This window comes from Phyllostomus hastatus, unplaced genomic scaffold (genome assembly GCF_019186645.2).
Source record: "Phyllostomus hastatus isolate PE091 unplaced genomic scaffold, TTU_PhHast_1.1 phas_contig_1, whole genome shotgun sequence".
NCBI lineage: Eukaryota > Metazoa > Chordata > Mammalia > Chiroptera > Phyllostomidae > Phyllostomus > Phyllostomus hastatus.
Window position 1 is genome coordinate 31413099 of NW_025333498.1, and position 18895 is coordinate 31431993.

Genomic DNA, 18895 nt, shown 5'->3' on the forward strand with positions numbered 1-18895 from the left:
TACACTGATTTCAATTATAAAATTTTGTTCACAGGGACGTAGTGGGAAATTGAAAGTAAAATTTATAACCAATTCTAAATCAAGGGTTTTACGCTATGTAAGCTCTTACTCTCTCACTTCTGTAAATACTATTACCTGTTTATTCAATTATCTTTTTGTGTGATTATCACATGCAGGACCTTGAGCTTGGTCAAAATACAATTCCCTCACATCAGTCTTTTCTAAGTGAACAAGTTGCTCTGTGTGAATGTGTTACCTGTGGGAGAAATCATATCAGCATGAACTTTATTTAAGACAGAAAAGTGTAAGTTTTCTTTTGTTATCAAGATTTTTAAGTGTCCTCTCTGAACGAGGCTCTCCAATGTGAGTTGGGGAAAAAGATACAAGAGATGGTCATGGCTTCAAAGGAATTTTCATTTTTCCCATGTAGAAGTTTGGCTTAAGGAAAAACTGATATTCCTTGAGGAATTACTACCTAATGTTTTCATAGAGGATATGTGTTTTGATGACAGATTGAGAAACTAATCTCTGGGTCCACACCCGAAATTAAGAAGAAATGGTAGAGCCCATTTAAAGTCTTTTTCATCTCACTTCTGCTTCAGTCAAAGTACTTCATACCCCTTGTGCTAAAGACTATCTTCTTCAATCCAACATTTCTGTTTCCTTAAAATATAAAAATATCACTATACTTGAATTCAGAGGCTAGTGGACAGAAAAAGATTTGAAGCTTCTCAGTGTTCCTCCCAGAAAACCAGCCACAAGAACTGTCTAGGAAACCCTTTTAATGTGTGCTGCTCCCTGTTTGCTGTGCACTCATGAGATCAGGACAGATGAAGACAGTGGATGCTAACAGCCACTTACAGACTGAGCACTGAACAATGGAGTGGCCCATCAAAAATAGCTCATCTGATACTGTCAAAAGGCAGAAATAACTTTCATGTTATTTTTATCACTGTCATGGCTCAGTTGAATCTATAGATTAGAAAATACTTTGACATTCTTCAGTATTTAAGGTCCATGTGGACCAAAAACAACCTGTTTGACATGATTATTCTCATTCTGAGAAAAAGGGAGACCATTTGCTGCTCCTTACGGCAGAGCATGTTGGAGGGATCTAACCAAATTAACTTCTGACTGGATTATTCCCAACGACATTCATAAGGCCGGCTGTGATGAAATAGGAGGCTAGGATGGGCTCAGGGTGTGGAGGGGCTGACTGCCATCAGTGAGTACAGGATTACATGGGGGTGTTAGATAAATAAAACCAGTGTTTGTGACTTAGCTCCTTTGACCCATTTTGCTTCACATGTGTGGACTTCAAATGTGTAACTGTGTGGATAGTTACATATTTGTTAATATTCATCACAAATGGAACTCTTCATGATGATTTTTCTTTTCTCCCACCTCCCTTGATCTTACGTAAAGTTTCCTCCATATTTTTACTTGCAAAATTGCTCTGGGATTGTTCCCTGGGTGGGTGACATATTCCTGACTAGAGTTTAAATTCCTCAAGGATGTGGACTGTGCCCCACTTCTCTGGCACCCCCCTAGGGAGCTGTGCTCAGTGCAATGTAATACAAACCAGCCCATCTGGATCCAGCCTTTGAACCAATTTGGTAAAACAACAAGAAACCAATTAGAAATGTCTTTTTATTACCATCAAGCAAATGTTTGAAACAGTGGTACCCATATTTAAGGATGCTTTGGAATGACAGTTTATAAAATGTTCATCATGAAGATTTGGGAGATTTCTCATTGCTTAATGTGTCATTCTGTTTTGCACAAATAAGAGTATTCATTTGTTACTATTTTATTCCCCTGCATTGTCTTGGTTTAGTGTGTGTGGAACTTACTAGGGGGACTAGTACTTTCTCTCTTTTGTTCCCCATCCTCTTCTATTTAATTTACTAGGGAGTGAGGTAACTTGAATTAGCAAAGCAGCACTTCCCAGACCTCACTTTTGGGATTAACATATTCTCCCATGGAGAATGCATCTTCACTGATAATCTCAAAAATTGCAAACAATCAAATAATGAATTCTCTTATGATAAAAATATAAAACCTGTTAGAAAAATTAATATGCTCATCAGAGGTAACTTATTAAAATGTCTTAACTGCACAACTGTCTCTTTCTACCATGACTGATGGAGTGTAGACAACAGTTTTTCTTCATTTGTCTCCTACAGAGATTATATTCAACATTTGGTTTAGAAGATAGTTTTATAGATGTTTGCTTTAAAAATTGCTCAGTGTTTAAGGAGCTCTTTCTGGATGGTGTTGCTGACCTTTTCCAGCTGAGTAATCTTTTTTCCCTTACTAACTTGTATCAGTAAATTTATTCACAAAAGAAGAAACATCACCCATCTGTGATAAACATCCCTGAGAGTGGATAGCTTTTACTAGAGCAGTGCATTTTTATGGAGATTATTCTATTTTCAGGGTTGCTGACCTTTTGCCTCCTTATTGGTTGCCATGGTGATGATCTGAGCTTTGCTTAAAAGAGCTTTACCAAAATGAAGGAATCAATCAGCTTTTTAACCTCAATGTTTATATTGATAGTTTCTAATAACATATGTCAAAATAAAATGTTTAAATAGATGTTTATATGAGTTGCAAGTGATTAAGTGTATCCTGTGGCTTTCTTACAATACTTTTGTGAGCCCATAAAAATATATGTACAACTTGAAATATAAAATTAAAGAATCAGTGTGAAATGGATTATAAAACTCTTTTGTAAGCAAACTCCAGAAGTTGCAAGTACCATGGTTAATGATTCTAAGCCACGTCAACTTAGAGAACTCTTTTATACCTTATTATAAGAACACTCAGGGCCAAACTCTCCTCATATGCACCTGCTCAACTTCTAATGACTGCGAGGCATTCTGATACACTCAGGAGAAGGCAAATTGGTGATTTGCCAACATTCACTAGGCAAAGTAGAAGAACATAGATTATGTTTATTTCCAAAGTTCACTTTAAATCTTTTACTCATTGGTTGTAGATAGTTGACTGTTTTTAGGGCTAGAGTGAAACTTCCATGAACACAATTTTAAGGAATTTGATTATTTTTTCCTTTAGAATTAAATAATATTTGTTTTCAAATTATATTTGTATATTCTGGTTGAAACTATAAGTAAAATGTAAGTACATTTAATGTAACTGCATGCTTGTCAATTACAAAGAAAGAAGTCTGAGGAACAGCTTAGCTCACAAGGTCCATTGGCAGTGTCATTTGCCTAGACTCTAAGGTGCAGGTGCTAAGCTTTGCTCTCTAACTCTCTGCAGGGGAGGCTTTGGTTTGCCCAAGGCACAACCGCCACATATAACCTGCTTCCCTCTCTCCAGAGCCTGCGTTTTTCTTCTTTTCTTTGATGTTTAAGAACCTAGAATTAGGTCAGGACCCCAGCATTCTGGGCCCATATTCCAGCAAATACAGCCCAGGGATTACTGACAACAGAAATCAGCAGGCCTGATGTTAGGACCTGGGGATAAAATTACATTGATGCCTAGGTGAGGCTGTCTGTAGTAAGTGAAAAAGGAACTATGTGCTTATCTCAAGTGTCAAACTAACTTTTTTGAAAAACACAGGAAATATCTGACATCATAGATTTTTCATGTATTACTTTTTTTTTCTAAATTAAGAAGATTTCTTTAATGTAGGATGAACTTTAAAAAATTTGGCTGTATGTGTTTCAAAATTAGAGAGACAAATTTAATTATATCGTTATGTTATTTGGTTTCAATTATCATATTTATTTTTCTAAAACTAAAAATCACAAACTTTACTTATGAAGCACAAAACTAGTAAAACTTTAAATGATTCTGCTATTCAAGATCTCTGTATTGACCACCTACCACTGTGAACATGGGGTAGAGTTGGGAACAAAGCAGGCTAAGCTCTTCCCCTCACAAAGCATATGTTCTTTGGAGAAAATCAGATAATAGATAAATGACTATATAATGTGCCAGGTGGTGATAAGATCCAGGAATTAAAATAAAACAGGAAAAGGGTATAGAGAATGAATGAGGAATGAGAAGGAAGGACTATTTTAGGTAGGGTTGTCAGCCAAGACCATAATTTCGTGCCAGGATTATTTCATTAGGTTTCTAATTTGTCTCTTCGCTTTTACTCTTGTGCCCCTAGTGTCTTCACGTAGCAGCCACAGAAAGTATGAGTTGGATCATATTTCATTTGCCTGCTCAAAATCCTGCAACAGCTTCCATTTAGAATAAAATTCACCATACTTTTAGCCTGCAAGACCCCACATGATCTTTCTTGTTTTTAACTTCCTGACCCCATTTCCTTCTCTTTTTCTCCTTGTTTACTGCACTCTAGGCCTTGGTTGTCCTGAACACACCAGTAGGGCTCTTTCTCAGGGCACCTCACACTTGCTCTCCCTCTGTCAGTGCACGCTTCCCTGAGACACCTGCTGTTGTTGCTCCCTCGTACCTCCCAGTACCTTTTTGACCACATCATCTGAAGTAGCATTCCCCTCACTCTGTCTATTTCTTCTGCTTCCTTTTTTCTCCATAGCACTTATCTCCTCTTGCTGGGTGTTTGAGAATATAAGTGTCTCACAAGCAAGGATTTGGTCTCCCTTACCAATGTATTTCCACACGTGGCATGGCGGCCACATATTGTAAGAACTCAGTAATTATTTGTGGCATGAATGAATAAATGTGCTCTAAGGATGGACTGCTGAAAATGGGGAGAAAATACTAGAAATATGTCAAATGCTTGGAGGTGTTAAAAAGGATCTTCTGTGTGTGAGTGCTTTCTGTGATCCTACTTCTGTCTCCATTGGCACCTGGCAAACTCTTCCATAGCTGCAGCGTAACCTTGACTCCCTTTCTCCATCTTTGCTTATGACACAGAGAGTCTTTGACAACTGACATAAGTGAACACTATTTACTGCATATTGTAGATGTGAAATTTTGGTGATTGTATCACCAATATCTGAAATGTTTTTAATGTGTTTATTTAGAGTCATGTTCTTTTTTTTTTTAACTGCAGCATCACCAAATGCCCCAAAACTCGGACCCATGGAGATGACCGTTGTCATTACTGTGCCAGTTTGCCTCCTGTCTGTAGCTGCAGTACTGACCATTTGGGCATGCCAAGGCCGACAGTGCACACGCCGGAAGAAAAAGAGACAGAATGTGGAGGAGGCCCTTTCTGAATGCAATCTGGTAAATGCTGGGAAAACTCTGAAAGATCTGATTTATGACGTGACCGCCTCTGGATCCGGATCTGGTATGTGCCTGTAGTTCATTTGCCAGTAAGGAAGCTCTTATTTCAAAATAAATAAAAAGACTTTTTTTTAACAGAAAGAGCCCCAATATTACAAATTTCGTCATTTAAAATGCTTGTGCTAGAAGGTGAGTTCTAGTCTAGAAGTTTGCTGTAGGATTTGTTGAAGAGAAAAAACCATCAAGGCCTAAAGAATTAAGTCATTTTAATTGGCTTTGTGCCTTTAGGTATTCAGATTCTCATTCTGACACTCCTTCAGAATTTATTTCTAAAGCAAGAAAGAGTTTCTCTGCTCTCTCCTCTCCTCCATTATGATTAGCAATAATTACTGTTGCTCTTCTGATACTGTTTTATGGGCACAAAGGAGTTGCTGTGTTTAAGGAATTGAGTTCTGGGGAAAAGAACTCAGTTATGCAAAGAGCACCTTTGCTTGTGGTTATGAAGGTCTTTGGAGTCTGTAGGCACCCCTGGGATGTGTGGGCGGAGTTACCAGGGGGCTGGCCTGAAATCAAAGTCAAAAATATGTTCTTAAAGCATAGAAATGAAAGATGAAAGGGAACAGCCTGGCATTCCTGGGCTGGCTTTTGCTGCTAAGGTTGTGTGATAATTCTCTTCCTCTGTAATGGAGCTCCAGAACCCCTGGTGAAGCAATGCCAGAACCAGGCTGTGTTGTGGCCTAAATGAGCCTTTCTCATAGCACAAAGCATCTGAGGCCTTTTGGGGTTTCTGGTGATGGAGGAGAGTTTCCCCTGTAATAACAAACTCCCTAAAATGGTGGCAGGTTCCTTGCTCTCAGGTATACTTCCATAAATCCGGTCAGCATATGATGTTGCAGAAACATGAATTAGGGTGAGCCTAGGTGAGCCACTTCAGACACCCTTGAATCCCCTCTTGCTTTGGAAGGATCACTAAGGATGATTATCCCAAACAGATTTTAAGGAGCTCCCCATGGTCTGTAGGAGCATCCGGGCAGGCACAGTTGACAGGGGCAGACAACAGAGGGGCATTATGAGCATCTCTGTGCGCATTCATATTTAACATGATGCAGCTGTGGACTCACCACAGAGACCAGAAAAGAGGCCTAATCATGTCACCCAGAGAGACCAGCTAGTTTGCTGCTTCTGGGGGCAAGGTCGCCTGCTCTCTCCCTAACCCAAATCTCAGTGTGTATACCCTCACCGCATCTATTTGGTGGTGTATCTTCAGTGAAGGAGTATTGGAAAAATGTCCCCAAACTGCAAAGTTTATAAAACTAAAGTCAAAATTAAATTATCAAATAGAAAGATGGCATTCTTTCTTTAAAAGTCAAACTTGTTCAGATTCAGTAGCCTTTCCTTCCTTGAGTATTACATTTTGAAGCCCACTATGACCTAATTTTTAGAGCACTGGCAACATTCCAGGCACCGAATATGTGCACAGAGAGCTCTGACTTGTGCCAAGTTCCTTGAAACCTGAAATAATTTCTTTCTGAAGTTCAAGCAATTAAATAACCAAGCAATTAATTAAATTAATTAATTAAATTAATTACCACCAAGACATTTCAGTTCATCTGAAATATTAGGATAAAATGTGTATTTTGGAGCAATTCTTTGACTATGCTTAGTATGACCAAGGATTTTCCTTTCAAGTACATGTAATAGAGATTTTATAACAGGAGACTGTATATTTAGTTTAAGAAGGTAATCATGAGCCAGGGTATAAAATAAAAAAAATAATGTTAACTTCTTCCTGTTTTTGTTCATCTTTAAATCTAACTCTGGATTTACTGGCTGCTGGACTCTCTTCTTTCAATTATTCTAAGATCTCTCCTAAAAAGAAAGCTGTAAACGTACCCACGCATGGATGACTTTTTTAATGAGCAATCTGAAAGAGTTTTAGGCACTTTTTCCCTAAGTCAGCTGCATATGGTTGGCAGTGACCTTGTCTTAGACTCAGTGATGGCAACACTGCCTCTGATAACCAGAGATGGCTCCATCTGCACTCAGGCTTCTGTCACAAATGCTCGCCCCTCGCCCCTAGGGAGGGAATCGGGCAGTTTGGCTTCCCTCTGTTCCTCTTAATTGGCCAGTGACCTTAAACGAGAGGCAGCTCTGTCGAATGTCGAGAAACAAAAATTGTGAAGCTTATCCTTGACCTGGTCAGGGACAAATTTCAAAGACATATAATGCTTGCAAAAGAAGAAAATGGACTGGTGTTTTCCTGGGCTGTCTTTGAGAGTGGATTGTGTCTCAGGTGGCTGCTAAGAGACTGGGTAGGTTGCTGCTTTTCTCTCATGATATAACACTTCTGATGGGTGGTGACATTGTGAAAGGTGCCTTTCCATCAGACAGGCATCAGCTCCTGCAGCCCCTGTGAGAGTGTAAAATGAACCTATGAGGAAAAGGTTTATGAATCTTCAAATGAAATCTCTAAGTGTGTAACATAAGAATTTGATTATTTTTGGTGGTTACTTTGAAAGATACTAAGACAACTTTCATTGAGTTTTACTGTCTCACCTTAATTGCTGTACTGAGTACCTTAGGTAATGTCTTTCTTTGTCCCTGGTCCATGGCATTGATCATGTGCTTGATCAATTTGCAGTTTGCAAACATTGGCTTCTCTAGTTCTCCAGCCAAATATTGTTACATTGTTTTTGGTAGTGGTTGCTGTCGGTGGTGTGTGTGTGTGTGTGTGTGTGTGTGTGTGTGTGTGCGCGCGCGCAAGCTGAGGAAAGGAAGAGAGAGATTGGACTTGTGATTTGACCTAATAATTGTTAGCACAACTTTTATTGTATGTGGGCAAGTGGTAAAATTGACTGTAGCCTACAAAAATAGTGCATATAGGTTGCTGCTAGAAATCTTCCCAACAGGGGAGCAATGCATCACATCCATTAAATGGTGAGGGAGCAAAAGTTTGGACTAAAACCAATGTTTTAGTTGGGAGTCTGCCTCCCACTAGAAGTTTATTCCTGGGCCAGTCCATGATGACTGCAAGCCCCCAATTTTCTCCTCCCTAAAATGATAAATTTGAACCAGATGCTGTCAGAGGCACTTTCTGGCTGTAGGGCTTTGTGACTAATTGTTGAGACCCATAATGGCAAACTTGTGGTCTGTGCTTCTTTAGTCATGGTGGATGCTTCTCACGATGATGAGAATGTGTGAGTACACCATGGCTCATGTCAGGAGCAGGGGCGAGTCCCGCAGGAGCTCACACAGTCGTTGCTCTGAGGGTTTCCCAGCTATGGAGGGCAATGGCAACAACTAAATATGACTTTCCCAAATACATTATACTGGAACCTCTTTAACTATTTTTCTCTAATTATGAGTCATAAATACTCACTCTAGAAATTAAAAAATTAGAAAGAAGCTTATCACAATTCACCTCAGTTCCACTATTTAGAAATAGCATTCAGTGTATTTCCCTCTCAGTCTTTTTCCTGTGCATGTGTTTAATAGCTAGGTACAGTTATTTAGGTGGGTACAATTTATTATGCTATTTTTATTTAACATAGCAAAAGTATTTTCCCATGTCATTAAGAAATGCTTCTTCATAAGAAGTGCCATTATTACTGGCCTTAAATTATTTGACCTACGACTTAATATTAAGGACTAATTATTACTGAGTATGTGATATGCTAGATACTGTGCTATGTACTTAACATGCTTGTTAGTTCTCATAGTGTCCCTATGAGATAGGTAATGTTATTATCTCCTGTTTTTCAGACAAGGAGGCTAAAGCTCAGAGAAGTTTAAAAACTTGCCCATGGTTAGCTACCAATGGCAAGCTGAAATTTGAATCTGGGATCTTCTTATTTGTGCTCTTAATCTCTGCACTATATTTAACAATTTTCTTTTGTCAGACACTTTTCCTTATCTTTTCTATAAATAATAATATATTAAACATTTTGACATAATTTGGTTTGCATTTGTATCAAATCTTTAGCTTAGAATTATAGAGATAGAGTTATTGATTCAAAGAATCTAATATTTTACATGCACTCTTTGAAGCTTTTTATTCCACAGAAAGTATCCATTTGATATTTGCTATGATGGTACCTTGCTTTTAGTATAACATGGTTATCTCACTTGCTTGTTGAATTTGATTCTTCACTGTCCAACTTTAATTTGGTGTTTGCGAAAAAAGCTCAAAGAATTCATCTGAATTTCCAGTTGTATTAGGAACCATATATTTTATTATAAAGGCTAACAGCATTTTTTAATACTTTTGTATACTTAGTCACCTGACTGGCTTTAGTGCACAAATCAGGGAGATCTGTGGTAATTCTTAAAATCAGATATCTGTAGCAGCTGGTTATGTTCAAGAAACTTTTATTTGTGGTATGAGAAGAGAAGTTCATATTAAGAATTTGGAATGTTTTTTCCAGCATGCTTTGACATTTAAAGTTACCTATAAGGGTTCTGATTTCTTCAAAATCAGTAAAATTATTGAAATGTTTAAAATTTTGCTTTTTTATGTGAAAGAAGTGGTCATCCTGACAGTTGTTTTCTGGCACTTCTTGTTCTTAATTGTCAATTCCATCTTTTCTTTGGTTAGGTTTACCTCTGTTGGTTCAAAGAACAATTGCCAGGACGATTGTGCTTCAGGAAATAGTAGGAAAAGGTAGATTTGGTGAGGTCTGGCATGGAAGATGGTGTGGGGAAGATGTGGCTGTGAAAATATTCTCCTCCAGAGATGAAAGATCTTGGTTTCGCGAGGCAGAAATTTATCAGACGGTTATGCTGAGACACGAAAACATTCTTGGCTTCATTGCTGCTGACAACAAAGGTATTTTCAATCTCATTGGTTTCAATAAATAAAATGTTATATCTGTTATCAGATGAGAATAAATCGTCTTTTTGTTTCAGTAATGTCTACATAAAGGTCTAATTTCTTTATTGAGGGAAGAGAACTCCTTTCCTCTTCTCAACAGATAAATGTGCATAACCATACAATAAAGCAAAGCAAACCTGTGATATGAGATCCTGAGGACACTGTAGCCAGGCTGATATTTGACATACCCGATGACTGGTGGACCACCCAATCAGATCAGAAGTTTCAGCTGAAACAGAGTCCTGGGAGAATCCTGCCATACTGGGCTTCATCCCCTTAGCTGATTGGTCATGAAAAGATCTAGAGGCATCTTGGGAAGGGGGTGGTGTGTGTTGGGTCATGGGGGTTGTTTTTGGTGTCCAGGTCAAAGGAACGACACTGGGAATTTTCTCTCTTTTTTTTCACATTGTTTTCACTGTTGTTCAAGTACAGTTGTCTCTATTTTCCCCCCACCATTCCCCCACCCCAGCCATCCCCACTTCCTACCCTTGATCCTACCCCCCTCTTTGGTTTTGTCCATGTGTCCTTTTTTTGCCATGATACCTCAGACAAGGAGTTGATCTCCAAAATATATAAAGAACTCACATGACTCCACTTCAGGAAGACAAACAACCCAATTAAAAAATGGGCAAAAGACTTGTACAGACACTTCTCAAAGGAGGACATACAGAGGACCCAGAAACATATGCAGATGCTCAGCATCACTAGCCACCAGAGAGATGCAAATTAAAACCACAGGGTGATGCCACTTCACAGTGGTCAGAGTAGCCATCATAACCAAAGCAACAAACAACAAGTGCTGGTGAGGCTGTGGAGTAAAGGGAACTCTGGTGCGTTGTTAGTGGGAATGCAGACTGGTGCAGCCACTGTGGAAAACACCATGGAATTTCCTCAAAAAACTAAAGATGAAACTGCCTTTTGACCTGGCAATTCCACTGCTAGGATTATACCCTAAGAACTCTGAATCACTGGGAGTTTTCGATAGCAGCTTATAACTAATCAAGACCAAAATATTTTAGTAGTTTGATAATTGATACAAATATATCAGTGAATGCTAGCTGAATATTCACCTTGCTAGGACTGTACTTTTTCATCTGTACAACAGGCTTAAACTCCAGGTCTCAAGCTTTCTGTGAACATTATGGGAATGGTAGCAAGCCAGACAATTTTAGTGAAATTTTCTATTAATGTACTCTGAGTGTGATTTATATCTTCAGATTTAATATTAACAGCTCCAAACAGTTTTACTTTTTGAGTTTTGTAGAACAAGACAGAGAGTCAACTTCCTGGTATTTAAATAATATTCATAAAATACCTGAATAATCAGGGACTAGATATAAACTTTGTGGATTACTCATGCTCTTATTTCTTTTTGCATGGCCTTTACTCATTTAACTGTGTGATAGTGTCTTTACAGGGAAACAGGGAACAAAGGTGAGCAAATCTCCAGTCAAGCTTTTTTTTTAAATTCAAATCAGTAATGCATGAAGAACTTTGGGAGGTAGAGCTTGTAACCTTTATCTAAAAAACAAACTATCTCTGGATATCTGGTATTCACCAATACACATGAAAATTAAAAATCTATGATATTTTTATATAATATAATCTGAATCATGAAAATATTCATTATTAACTACATGACAAAAGAGAAGCCTAGTTATTGTACATTTTGGCCATGATTTCATTTGTTGATAATTTGTCTTATCTGATTTGCTAGAGAGAAACTGAGTAAAGCCAAGATAAGCTTAAAAAAAAGATTCTTTTCAAACTCTTTCAAAATATAAACAGCTTGTTGAAAATGAAACATTTCTTATTAAACTGTTAAGAACTTCTTTTCCTTCCTAATGTTTACTAAACTACCTACTGGTTTCAGGGGTGTCAAACTCATTTTTACTGGGGGCCACATCAGCCTCGTGGTTGCCTTCAAAGGGCCAAAATAATTTTAGGACTGTATAAATGTAACTGCTCCTTAACAGTTAAGGAGTTGACATTACATTTGGCCCTTTGAAGGCAACTGCAAGGCTGATGTAGCCCCTGGTGAAAATGAGTTTGCTATCCCTGGGTTAGATTAATTAGCAATGTGGTAAAGGCAGTAATACCTGTAGTGATATGGGTCGTCTTGATAGAATAATTTAATCATGATGTTTATTGGATTATAAAATAACATGCACAAGAAAGATCATTCTTGATTTTCTCTTCTTCAGTTACTGGTCTACCCCTGTCCATGGCTTACTTGTCAGTGGTGGTGTGCCTGATTCCAAATGTCTATATCACTTTCGTCATCACGCATTTTTGTATCTTTTGTAACACTTACAGTTTCACTTTTTAGTCAGCTGTCTCACAAAGACATTGATGTGTGAAGGCAAAGATAGCCACTGGTGTTAGGCTGGGAGAGAGGTGTGAGTAAGAGTTAGTTTTATATGAGGTCAGTTTATTAGCGAACCTTACCATGTTGTGTTGATTTTTTCATTACTAGGAAATTTTATCACCACTGGATTTGGAAATTAAAGGTTTGGATAATGAGGGGCTCTTGTACATAAAACACTGCATAGAAAAATTCCTTAGCAAATATTCATTATAGTTTCATTTCTTTGAGGATCAGAATTGGTCAGGACTGCCCAGGTCTATTGTAGGCACTTTATCCTGAAAACTAAAGCTAACTGCAGGGACTCTAGGAGCTAGAGAAATTTTAGGCTCATTTCTCTTCTGCTAAAAATCTTTTATAAGCTCAATTAGCTTTTGGTTAAATGGGGTGAGTTATTTGAAAATGTCTAGTTACTGTATTTGGCTCTTAATAGAAGCTTTTGGGGAAAATCATCAGTTTCATATTTGAAAGGTGAATAACATGAACATTCTTAGAATGTTAGAGCTCCTAGAACAGTAAGAATACATTGTATAAATTTGTTGTATTACTGTTTTTTATTGGTACAATCTTTTTTAAAATCTCAAGAGTAGTTTATAACACAACACTAAGCCTTAATGCATCTCTCTGTAGTTTCTCCTATAATGTGGTTGCCATTACCAGCAAAGTATTGATAGAGAGGGAATATGAAAGAGTTGCTCAGTTACAATCTCTGCCCCGCTGCTTCCTGTGGCTATGGTGGGTACATATGACTGGTTGTAATATATCAACATCTTCAGAAACTCATTGAGAATTTTTACTTTACTGACTTGAAATGTAAGCATTTTCCCTAAAGGAATTAACTTTGCTTTATTAACAATACAGATTTATTTTAAACACCAACATTTGTTAAAAGCCTTGGTTTCTTTCTCAACATACATTTATAGCAACAAATGTCTTTTCCTGTTAGATAATGGAACTTGGACTCAACTTTGGCTTGTCTTGGAATATCATGAACAGGGCTCCTTATATGACTATTTGAACAGGAACATAGTGACAGTGGCTGGGATGATCAAACTGGCACTTTCAATAGCTAGTGGTCTGGCCCACCTTCACATGGAGATTGTTGGTACGCAAGGTATGCATTTTTTTTCTATTTTCTTCCCCTTCAATATAAAGATAGAAATGCTAAGTTGTATTTTAGTGTTTAGTTACATTTTACTTCATTATAATGATCAAATGTAAAGAAACACTGAAGGTGCTTTATAAAGCTGAAGACTGTCATCATAGCACTGACTCTTCTGCATCCATGTCATTTCGTGTATCATCCATAATAATACTTTTATTTCTGGTGGCTCAATCTTTGCCATTTAGTATGTATACCTGGGAGATCTTGCTTCAGTGACAAGTGCTTTATATTCAGAAAATACAAATAGTTTAAATGTTTACCTTTGATAATCAAAATAATTGGAAAGGGTAATATGATCTTGCAAAAAATATTTACATATTATGTACTTGAAGGCCAAGTGATACTCGTTGTCTTTTTTTGTTTATTAAGTTACTAGGGAATTGGCTTTAGAAAGTCATTAGCCTAGTCAGGGTAGTGGTTCTCAAATTTGGAATCATGATCCTTTTAATCTTAAAAATTATTGAAAGCTCCCAAAAGATTTTGTCTATGTGAATTATGTCTGTTAATATTTACTGTATTAGAACTAAAACTGAGAATTTAAAAAATACCAATTTACTTAAAGCAACAATAATTATTTAACCAATTAAATAGTAACATTAACAATTTAAAAAATTTACATAATTTCTTTGTAAGACAAAAACCAGTCTAGTAAAAATTATGGTTTTGCCTTGAATTTTTTTGCAAATCTTTTTAACATCTAGTATTTCATAGCTGTTCTTCATTTGGTCTGTTTTCATATGTTGTTTTGTTGAAGTGTGTGAAGAAAAGCTGACTTCACACGGATACATAGTTGGAAACCAGTCTCAAGGACCCCCTGGGATTTTAGGGTCACATCTGACAACCGCTGATCTAGGCTGTAGGAGTTTGAAACTTGTTCTGTAAGAGAATATTTTCTGTCTTTATGTGGACAGAGTAATGCTAATTCCTTCCCTATTCATTCAGCAAACACATGTTAGTGGCTGCTAAATGTTACCTCGTGATCTAGGCATTGAGGACATGGTGATGACTAAGACACAGTCTCTGCTCCTATACAGTTTATAGTTTAGCTGAAAGAGACACATAGTTAAACATGCATATGAAAAAACAAGATAATTTCGATAGTGATAAGAGCTATAAAGAAGGCAAAATGGGATACTCTCATGGATAATGACTGGGATAACAAATAGGTGGTCAGAGAAGACCTCTTTTAGGTAATATTTGAGTAAAGTCTTCAAAATCCTTTTGGAGAGATTTCATCTTCAGTAACAAAGAAAGTGAATATGCTTTTCTTATACTTCACAGGTAAACCTGCCATTGCTCATCGAGATATAAAATCAAAGAATATCTTAGTGAAAAAATGTGAAACTTGTGCCATAGCAGATTTAGGATTGGCTGTGAAGCACGATTCAGTACTGAACACTATTGATATACCTCAGAATCCTAAAGTGGGAACCAAAAGGTGGGGTAACTCACTGTGGTAGCACAGTAAGACTTATGACCGCCCTGTGAACATGAGTGCCTGGGGTGTGTGTAGGGAAGGGGGCAGCAGGTCCAAATGGGAAATCATTAGTCCCAAGAAGACAAAAAGTCTTCTCTGGGACACTGGGAAATTAGTGGCACAATGGTTATAGAGTGAGGAAAGTTGACACTTTGGTTATATAGAAAGTAGAATTTGGCCAATGGTGAGGATTGGTGAATAAGATGGTGGTGTGTTGTTTTTAGTGTGCCACATTCTGAGAATACATTTTCCTATAGAGAGGAAGAAAAACATGTCAGCAGTGTATATCCTCCACAGCCTTTATACCTAATAAATGACCTAAAACTCAGGGCTAGTTCTAGGTGCTCAGGCTCTAAACAACAGATACAGAATCAATATAGCAGACTAGAGATGTGAGGGACTATTAATTATATACATATACATGTATATATATTCAGAAAACATAATAGAGCCCATATATGTATATATGTACATGCATATATACAGAATATATATACATAATAATAAATATTATTAATAGTCCTTCATCTCTCTAGTGCACTATATTGATATATATATGTGCTCTATTGTGTTCTGTGAATATTTGAAAATATTATGTGACAACTTATGTATTCACCTATAGTTGTATTTATCCTTAAGTCTCCCAAATTGATGTGTACTAGGACAAAAAGAGTTTGAACACAGTTCCCACTTTCAGGGAACCAACTCTCAGAAAGTTGGGAATAAACTGAGTATACCATACATGTCAGGACAGGCCCATTCGTAGTGGAATGTCTGGTGTTTTCTCATTATGGCCAGCCTGTGGCTGTAGGGCCAACATGCTTCCATTTCCTTTTATTTGTATTTCAGGCTCTGTGCCACTTTGGCATAATTCCAGGTTTCTTGACCTTGAAATGAGAAACAACCAAAACATTTCCTGGAGTTGTTAAAGGCCCTTGAGGGTTGAGAATTTCTAAGATGGCATAGTTGGCCTCCAAGCCAGAACTGAGAATCCAGGCCAGTCCCTCTGAGTCCCTTCACTTGCTTCCTTGGAGACTTTAATAAGACCCCAGAAACACTTCAGGACAGTTCATTTGGACTGGGCAGCCCAAAGGGAATTCTTTTCTTTTCCTTATAAAAAGCAAGTTTTGACTTGCCTTATCTGACTATCCCCACATTAGGGAGCCTCAGGGAAGCCTTGAATGCTGGATTCCCTTAGGGGATCTAAAACTTGTAAAAACAGTTTGGGAGCGTGCTGCATCCTCACTGGAATATTCTGAAAAATTCTCAAAATCTTCCTGGGATAGCTAGGCTCAGTCAGGTCCAATGAACTATAGATTACTTTGATTTGGTCCTGTTAAAACAAAAGTGTAATCTTGTGGGAACGAATATATGAGATGTATATATTGCTTGAAGCCAGTATGTGATAAAATTGCTCCTTCAGGGCAGATATTTGTGGAATGCTGCTGAGCCCTGGCTTGGAGCTCTGGGCCCATGTGAATAAAACAGACTCATTGCCCTCAAGGAGCTTTCCTTGGCAAGAGCTACTGGTGGAAATTGAGTTTCATTTCTCTTGCTGAGTGTTTTGCTTACTGAATCCCCTCCAGCTTGTACTTTCCAAGTATTTGGCTCCTGGCACTCATGCTCTAATATGAGGGGATGACCTCTAGTTCTAGTTAAAATATTTTTAAAATTATGGTTGATTCAATAACTGTATTATTTAATTTTATTCTATTATTATAGTTCAGATCCATGTGTGAAATTTAATGTAAGCTATCTCAACTTATATTTTATATCAGGATTTATTAAGATTGTGTTTTACTGGATTGCCATAAATTCATACACAGAATCTGAATAGTGCATGTTTTTGAAGGTATATGGCTCCTGAAATGCTTGATGATACAATGAATGTGAATATCTTTGAGTCCTTCAAACGAGCTGACATCTATTCTGTTGGTCTAGTTTACTGGGAAATAGCCCGAAGGTGCTCAGTTGGAGGTAAGAATTTGCACATATTCTGTGTGTCTGCTTTCTTTGATATTCTGAATACAACATATCATGTGATTTTTTTCCTAAGCACTATTTTGAATTGTTTTTTAATATTTAAGAGAATACCTTTTGGTATAACTTTTAAGTTGTGAAAATGGAGGGTCCTGCATATAATGGAGATTTTATATTATGATTATCGCTTCGGTGGGGGTTGACAGTTCTCTTGATACTCTGATTTCCATAATGACACTTTGCAAAGCACTTAAAACTTTTATTGGAGTTTGCACTCAGTTAGCTGTATTCCTATTTTATGCCAGAAATGAAATCCAAAGAAGTTCAATGGCTTGTCAAGGCCACAGGACTTGAACAGAAGTCTTCTGATTCTCGGGCTTTTCTTTTCTTTCCTGTGATGAGGAATGTGTGGGGGATAAAGTAGAGGTCGGAGGTGAGCAAAGATGAAGTTCCTGACTATTGTTCCCAGCAGGTTAGAGATGAATAATGAGAGGAAGAATTTGAGAGAATGAAGCCCTACAAATGCAGCCTGTTGGAACTGTTGCATCAGTGGAGAAAAGTAAATACTGGGATTAAATGATGTAGAGCAGGGGTGTCCAACCCCTGGCCTGTGGGCACATGTGGCTCAGGATGGCTATGAATGTGGCCCAACACAAAGTTGTAAATTTACTTAAAACCATTTTTTTTACTCTTCAGTTTTCATCAGTATTTGTGTATTTAATGTGTGGCCCAGGACAGCTCTTCTTCCAATGTGGCCCAGAGATGCCAAAAGGTTGGACATCCCTGGTAGAACTTTCTCTTTCAAGTGAGACAGACTTAGGGTTTGAGACAGACATGGTTTAGCACCTTCCTGAACATTTGACTTTAGGCAAGTTACTCAGTCTCATTTTGCTCATTTGTAAAATGAAGAAATAATAAAACTGACTGTACTGGCTTTGAGGATTTAATGGATTACTTCAATTAATTTATGTGAAGCTTTTAGTACAGAGCATGCTCCTAGTCAAACATTCAATGGAAGAACTGTCATTATTAAAATACTGTCACTTTTTGCATTTTATATTGATCTCATTTTGCCTCACATTGATCTCATTTAAAAAAATTGGAAAACTTACAAGTTAAAATTGCATTTGAATGAGAAAACAAACTTTCCCCCATTGTTTATTGATGAGATAATAAAGCATTCCGGAAGATGAAACTGTCTGTAGCAGCAATCCAAATACAGTGGTGTGGAACACGGACACTGATGTCCCTGAGCCTGGGATTCAGGTCTGGATCAGCCACTTACTAGCTGTGGGACCGTCAGCAAAGTCATGCCTCTCTTTGTGCCTCAGTTTCCTTGCCCTGTGAAATGAGGATATTATGGTACCTTCTTTAGTCAGTGGTTTTGGGGAATGATTAGTTAAAACATTTAAAGGGCTTAGGACATGCTTGGCAAATAGCAAGATTCAAACAGGTTTGTCATTTTTAAAAATTTTATTGATATTTGTCTAGATTTGCTTTTTGTTTTTTGTCCTTAAGTTTCCTTCAACTGTCAGAATAGTAATGTAATTAATATGATTTGAAGTTCATTGTCTAATATTATGCCATATCTTAAATATTTTCAATGAAAAAGACTGTGGTTAATACAAATGATTTTATAAGGAAATTGTTGAATTCAAGTACTATTCTGGTAATTCAGGTTTAGTCTTTGCCTATGTACCTGAGACTCTTTAAATCTTAACCTTCATGATGAACCATCCATCTTCACATACTTTGGTTGCTTCTTGGAAATAGTCTCAGGTATAGAAGTTCTAAAATCCAAATGTAAGAGATTTAGTTTTTAAAAGATTGCCCAACAATTTTCAAAAA

At 37.4% G+C, this 18895-nt stretch overlaps 1 protein-coding gene across 1 annotated transcript in view; it reads left to right on the forward strand.

Moving 5' to 3' along the window:
• Window positions 1–18895, forward strand: part of ACVR1C (activin A receptor type 1C) — a 70056-nt gene that overhangs the window by 48539 nt on the left and 2622 nt on the right. The window contains exons 3-7 of the mRNA XM_045857977.1: window positions 5015–5254; window positions 9785–10015; window positions 13372–13539; window positions 14872–15028; window positions 16920–17044. Coding sequence (XP_045713933.1) covers window positions 5015–5254; window positions 9785–10015; window positions 13372–13539; window positions 14872–15028; window positions 16920–17044 — 921 coding nt within the window. The remainder of the gene's footprint in view (window positions 1–5014; window positions 5255–9784; window positions 10016–13371; window positions 13540–14871; window positions 15029–16919; window positions 17045–18895) is intronic.